Genomic DNA, 7,486 nt, shown 5'->3' with positions numbered 1-7,486 from the left:
CTACTTGTTTAGATGTTTTCTCTCGCTGCTTGTGTGAAAACAAACAGCCCAAGTGATCAGGGAATAGCTTAGGGCTCCTCTCCTTTGATGTTTCAAAGCTAGCTTGTTAAAATGCAGGCACAACTAAAAGGCACTTATTTTTAGGTGAACACACATAGTGCATGTTGCTGACTCTCTCTCTCTCTCTCTCTCTTTCTCTGCATTCATATCAGTCTCTTAAGGAAGACACACTGTGTTCAACTGTACCTTGCAGGGGTTTGAGCTTTGTGAAGCTAGCTAGTGTGTTTCTGTATTCCGAGGGCATATACAATCAACAAAGAAGATGTTATTTTATGTTCTATCCTACAAATATATATTAGCCATTGTGAAGACTTGGGAACAGTCGAGATGTGTTACTATTATTTTGTGCTTAAGATCCCTGACTGTATCTTTAATATATTGACTTGTCTTAACAATTATACTATTATTGTAAATGTTATTGTTTAACAAAGACAATCTCATAGAGGGATTTTTTAATGCCCTTTTTATATTATACAGTAGAGCCACTATACCATTGCCTCATGATATTGTTTCTTCCTAGCCTGCTCATCCCCAGAGTTTTTCACTTCAGGAAAAGCAACAATGGGGCTGAGCTAGACTGACTGGCAGGGAGGAAGGCTGGGAAGCAGGCAGAGAGAGGGAGGAGCAAAATATCTTAAGCACTCTCTCCACTTACTGTGTGTGTCTGCTCTACCCAGCGAGCAACAACGCAAGTGTGTGAGAGAGAGAGAATGACAGAGGGGAGAGAGCATGGGAAACAGAATGGTAGAGCAAGACACTGATTCACCGAGAATGTAAAAGGCAAAAAGAGAGAGAGAGAGACACAGAGAGAGACACAGGGAGAGACACAGAGGGAGTGAAACTGTGCGTAAAGCTGGAATGAAGCTGTGCCACAGGCAGCAGTGAAGACGAAGACTTGATCACTGGCAAACAGGAGACGATAGATAGAAAAAGAGAGGAGGAGAGAAGACGCACACACTCTCACACTTTCACCCTGACTGAGAGAGCAGCAGCTGAAGGAGGGAGCTACAGCACCAGCATCTCACACAGACATTAACGCAACTCCACACAGTCTCTGAATCAAGTAAACGTCTGCTGCTAACTTTGTCTCGGTGTCAGCAGCATCTCACAGACAGACGGCAGGCACACAGGAGCAGACTTCTCCCCCTGTTACGTCTCTTCAACGATGATGATCCCTTTGGTGGTCCTGCTCTCTTGGATGACTGCAGCTGGTAAGTGAAAAGTGCTATCTCTTTCTCTTTCTGTATCGCTCTCTGTCATTCGCTCTATTTCCGTCTTTCTCTCTTTATTTGTCTCTTTATTTATCTCCTTCCCTTCTGTGGCTCTGACTGATCTGTATAGAAGTGTTTTCTCTCTTCATCTCTCACTCTTTCCCCCTCTGTCTCTACGTTCTGTGGCTCTGACTGATCTGTATAGATGGGGGAAGCTGTGTAATTGATATTATGTCTGTGATGGTCTGCTTTACTGTCAGCAGAGTTTGGCTGCAGCTTGATGTGCCTTTACTTTAGCTCCTTCACAGTATCGCTGAGTGATTCTTAAATTCTCTACTGTGGGACTGTGGTGTAATGTCAGAGAGCTATAAGTCGCTTCAATGATTGATAGGGATGTCAGTGGTTTTGTATCGATATTGATTCTTTTCTGTCCTTTAAAACGGTGAAATGTCCCGACTTCATATATTGCTGCATCTCACGTCTTGCAAGAAGGGATTTCTTCTTAGTTTGAATGAACAGGTGTGCTTGTGCTTGAGTTGAAATCATGCTTGAGGAGTTGAATTTGTACTTGTCTGCCATTACATTGATCTAAACATCGCGTCGCTCATCAATGTGTCAGAGAAACACTTTGCAGAAAGCAAAAAGACAAAGCCTTTTTTTCTCCTTGAACACAGACTGGATGTTGGCTGTTGCACTCTGAGAGACACGGGAATGTCTGCACTTTGAATATGAAGTAACATTAGTTATCTCAAAAACTCTTGATGTTTCATGGATAGTTGTGTGACAGTAAGACATATTTTTAACATTGTCATTTTTGTTGTTTCTCAAATATTTAGAAAATCCGTTATTGACTCTACATGCAGGTGCATGCAATACATGTGTGTGTGTGTGTGTGTGTGTGTGTGTGTGTGTGTGTTTTTACATACACATTATTTGTTTTACAATAATTCCCAAGCTGTGGCTTGTGACAATAAATGAGTGTTAGAAACAGCTGATTTTAAAATACGTCCCTCCATTTCGATACATTCCCCCTCCCCTGAAATATCTTCCTCTTCTCTATTCCTGATATACTCGCCAAGATTCGCCCAATTCCTCTGTTGCACCGTTGAACACCTATTCCACTTGCTCAGCCATACATCTCTGCTAGTCTAAATGGTAATTCCACAAATGTTATTGCTGGACCTAATGTTAAGGTTGGGAGTACAGAACCAGTCATGTATGATTGAACAAATACTCCGCCTTTCGCCTTGAACATACAGAGTGTGCGGCACACCACTAATTTGATCTGACACTAGTAATAAAGCTTTTAATACTGCTGTCAGCAGCACTCTTTCAGGGATTGTACATCAAACCTCAAGAGGGTGTCAGCTTTATTGCTTCGTTTTATGAGTATATGAGCATGTGTGCCAGTGTCGGAAGCTAACAGAGGATTTTTCCCCCCCTTCTCCCCTCAGTAAATTGTAAGTTGGAGAGGTGGGGGGCATTTGCTATGGTTCCCAAATGGCTGCTTCACTCTCTAAGCTATGGTTTATTGCCCACTCGCTGTTGTGCAGACAGGGGGCTTTTGCAGCAGAACACAGCAATTTCCTCCTCCTCGCTCTCTGCACTCCGACTAAGTATAGAGTACAGGTGCTATGAATCAACAGTTAATATTGTACTTTAATTGGGGAATGTGCTCAGTGAAACCTTTATTGAACACTTCAAAACGAAAGACATCTGATACCTAACAAGAGGCCTGCCTATAGGTCAATATCTCTTCTCCTCTACAAGCATCTCTCCTCCGAACTGCAAGCTGTCAGAGCTTGGACAACTTTAAGCCCCTAATAACCAACATATATACTGTCAATTAGTCTGGCAGTCACTGCTGGAACCTGCATCCCCATGTTAAGGCTTCTAACCAGTAAGGCTGGTTATCACAGCCCACGTAAAGGGATCGGTAAATGCTCGCAGGTGAGCTCGAACCAACCCCCAATCTCTTTTCTCAGGCGTCTGGGGGATCAAGTGCTCTTCCTCGCCGTCGCTTCTCTCTTTTGATACACTGATTGAGCGGTGTAGTTTGCATCCCTTGTTGTCAACAGAATCAGAGTGGTTGTCGAATAGAGAGGAGGAAAGTGGATGGGGCGAGGGTGAAGCCTGCTATCTGACACCACTTTTGGAGATGGCAGTCTTCCTCCAACCTTCTTATCGCTGCCATAGGCTGGCAGTTGTCAATACTTCGGCAGTTCGACAGGGAGTTATTGTTCAGAGCGGAGCTGGCTTGTCTCTGCTTCGAGAGGGAGTTGTTGTTCAGAGCAGAGCTGGCTCGTCTCTGCTATGAGAGGGTGGGGTGGAGAGAGAAAAGGCAGAGTGAACACGGTACCTAAATGTTTTAGCCCAGGCTGTTACACAACATGTGAAGGAAAATGTTGGAGCTGAGACTATTGCCCAGTCCAGAACTATTGCCCACCCCTAGTACCTAATCCCTATCCCCTACCCCCTTGGCACTTCATGTAAATCTGATATAAATTGATAGGTATTAGCAATATATATCTGCCCTCCAATACGCTAGGTGGAGTGTTTCTTATGCCTATCCAATCTTTTCAGAAATTAATTTAGGAGCTAGGGTAAGTGTTTCTGTGCAGGGCCTATGGAACTGAGCTAGACTCATTCTCTGGCTTAGAATAAATACTCATCAAGAGGCGGTGCTCCTAGTGGCCGGGTTTTTTTTAATGCAGAAAAACTGAAATCTGTTCTTACCTCATTTCTACCAGCATGTCACTTGTGCTGCTAGAGGGAAAAAACTCTAGATCACCTTTACTCGACACACAGAGAAGGATACCATGCTGACCCTCCATTTGGTAAATCTGACCATAACGCTATCTTCCTGATTCTTGCTTACAAACTCAAACAGGAAGAATCAGTGAAGCAATCAATAGTGAATAGATGAAGCGGATGCTAAGCTACAGGACTGTTTCGCTAGCACAGACTGGAATATGTTCTGGGATTCATCCGATAGCATTGAGGAGTTTACCACATCAGTCACTGCTTCATTATTAAATACATTGACAACTTTGTCCCCACAGTGACAGCTCAGTTCCATAGGCCCTGCACAGAAACACTTACCAAATACAGATTTTTCTATTCTATTTATCCCATGTGTTTTTGTTTTTGTTGCACTGCTTTGCTTTGCTTTATCTTGGCCAGGTCGCAGTTGTAAATGAGAACTTCTTCTCAACTGGCCTACCTGGTTAAATAAAGGTGAAATCATTTTTTTTTATCCCAACCAGAAGCCATGGATTACAGGCAACATCCGCACTGAGATAAAGGCTAGAGCTGCCATTTTTAAGGAGCGGGACATTAATCCGGACGCTTACAAGAAATCCCACTACCCCCTCTGACAAACTATCAAACAAGAAAAGCTCAATACAGGACTAAGATCAAATCCTACTACACCAGCTCTGACGCTCGTCAGATGTGGCAGGGCTTGCGAACTAGAAAATAAAAGACTCTAGGAGCTCAGATGCAAAAATTTAATTACCAACGTTTCGACAGCCAAATTGTCTTCATCAGAGTTTGCGAACTATCACGGATAACAAACGGAGACCCAGCCGAGAGCTACCCAGTGACACAAGCCTACTTGATGAGCTAAATGACTTCCATGCTTACTTCAAGGCAAGCAACACTGAACCATGTGTGAGAGCCCCAGCTGTTCGAGAGCACACTCTCCGTAGCCGATGCAGGTAAGACCTTTAAACAGATTAACATTCACAAGGCCACAGGGCCAGCCGGATTACTAGGATGCGTATTCAGAGCAAACGCTGACCAGCTGGCAAGTGTCTTCAGTGATATTTTCAACCTCTCCCTGACCCAGTCTGTAATACGTACATGTTTCATGCAGACCACCATAGTCCCTGTACTCAAGGTAATCTGTCTAAATGACAACTGCCCCTTAGCACTCACATCTGTAGCCATGAAATGCTTTGAAAGGATGGTCATGGCTCACATCAACACCATCATCCCAGAAACCCTGGACCCACTCCAACTCGCATACTACCCAAACAGATCCACAGATGATGCGATCTCTATTGCACTCCACACTGCCCTTTCCTACCTGGACAAAAGCAACACCTACAAAAGGAACACCTACGTCAGTCCCCTGGACTGAACACCTACCTCTGCAACCTCCCTCTGCAACTGGATCCGGGCTGCCCCCAGGTGGTGAGGGTAGGACGTTGGAGCTAGGAACATAAGCATTTCACTACACCTACAATAACATATGCAACCAATAACATTTGATTTGCTTTAGATTTTTTAGACAACATCTGCCACGCTGACCCTCAACACCGGGTACCCCGTTTATATAGCCAAGCTATCATTGCTCATTGTGTATTTATTCCTCATATTACTATTTTTCTTCTATTATATATATATATATATATATATATATATATATATATATATATATATATATATATATATTTGATATATATATATATATATATATATATATATATATATATATATTTGATATATATATTTGGTATATATATTTGATGGATGTTCAAGGATGTTCATTAGGCTCCAATTAATTTCACCTGTGAATGGCATAAGACAGGCTATTTGGTTCAGCCGTTGATCAGTTAGATTTCAACTTTTATTCACACACTCAAAAAGAGAGCCAGAAGTTTGTTGAATAGGCAATGTGTTATAACTATGCTTTCAACCATCTAAAAGCAAATCCAAATTCATATGGAAAAATGATGTCTGATGTTTGGCTTAGTCATGTAAATGTGTTGTCAGTACGCTTTCAACCTTTTAAAAGCAGTTCAAATGGGAATAAAATGTCAGATATTTTTTATCTATACAAAAACTTAATGTGTTCTCACTGTGCTTGACCTGGATCGCAGTTGAGATTACATTGAAAGTACTGTACACACTGTAGTGCAAGTGATCAATGCTGTTCAAGATTCTGCACAGATTATTATTGTACTTGTGAAGATCTCCAGAGACCTGCGACCTTTGCATGCCATGTGGAACATGCACACTTTATATTTCCACAAGACGACATTTATAGTTACATTAACCTCAATATGTGGCCATGGATGTGTTACTCATTTTAAGGTTGAATAAATCCTGTTACATTGGTTTGTAAGATATCCTTAACTTTAGGCTATTTACTGTATACAAGTATTATTGAATTGTGTTTGGTTGACAATGCAACGTTGATGAAATTGTAAACTCACTTTTGAGAAAATGGCCCTTGAATAATTTTTGGTACCTACTGGAGAGCTCTTTGTTGTCTACACCCATTCGGAATTGTTCACACCCTCTTAAGCTTTAGCCCCACCTATCTCTTTAAGGATTCACATGTGAGGCTATGTACTAAACAACCAAAGGTTTTAGGACTAAAGGCTGGTTTTATACTACGGGTGTGTTAGTAAATTTAATCTGGAGTACAAGAGTGTACAAGAGAGTACAAGAGATTGTCCGTTCATAAAATCAGAGCGTTTCGCTTTCGGAGTGTTCAGAGCGCACACTGGTCGCTCTGGCTGAGGAGTAGGGTTGATCCAAGCGTTCTGACCTAACAACAGCAGTAAAGCATCCAAGCTAACTGGCTAACGTTGGCTAGCTTGCGCGCTACTTCCAGACACAAATGAGAAAACAGCTCACTGACCCTTTTACTTGCCCTAGCAGAGTTGGTTAGGCTGTTTTATGTTATCCAGAGCATTGGTGAATACAACTGTGCTGCAGGCAACAATTTAATTAGGATTTTTTGGCAACGTTTACGCTTTTATTTAGACATGTAGCTAACTAGCTAACTAAACAATAACCATAATCTCAACTCATAATGTTACTACCCAGTATTCATCTGCAGGTCGTATACATGGGTGGACTCTTCTCCCTCTCTGTCACGGATGTCATGGTTACCCTTTGTTTGAATTTGTAATCCTGTGACAGGTATTTTATACCACAGTGTCTTCTCTTTTTGACAAACGCCAGACTTTTCTCAATCTCCTTAGCTATCATACTCTAATTCCACTGATTTCAAAACTCGGTCCTCCAGAAAGTGGAAAGCAACACTTATGCATTTATACTACGTGATATCTTTCAAAAAGTGTGTTAGAAAAAGTTACCTACACAAAATGACTAGCTCATGTTATAGACAGAAGCGTGCTACATGGCAGACCAATCCAAACTCATCTCTCAGCATGTCTAGCCAACTCATTATCTCAGCC

The 7,486-nt window shown here is 42.0% G+C and overlaps 1 protein-coding gene across 1 annotated transcript in view; it reads left to right on the top strand.

Moving 5' to 3' along the window:
* Positions 1-717: 717 nt before the first annotated feature.
* LOC139418061 (kirre like nephrin family adhesion molecule 3a) overlaps positions 718-7,486 on the top strand; it is a 286,108-nt gene continuing 279,339 nt past the window's right edge. The window contains exon 1 of the mRNA XM_071167221.1: positions 718-1,271. Coding sequence (XP_071023322.1) covers positions 1,226-1,271 — 46 coding nt within the window. The 5' untranslated portion in view covers positions 718-1,225. The remainder of the gene's footprint in view (positions 1,272-7,486) is intronic.

The sequence above is a fragment of the Oncorhynchus clarkii genome, chromosome 10, assembly GCF_045791955.1.
Source record: "Oncorhynchus clarkii lewisi isolate Uvic-CL-2024 chromosome 10, UVic_Ocla_1.0, whole genome shotgun sequence".
Classification (NCBI taxonomy): Eukaryota; Metazoa; Chordata; class Actinopteri; order Salmoniformes; family Salmonidae; genus Oncorhynchus; species Oncorhynchus clarkii.
Note: the sequence above shows the minus strand (reverse complement) of the source record. Positions and strands in the feature narration are given on the sequence as shown.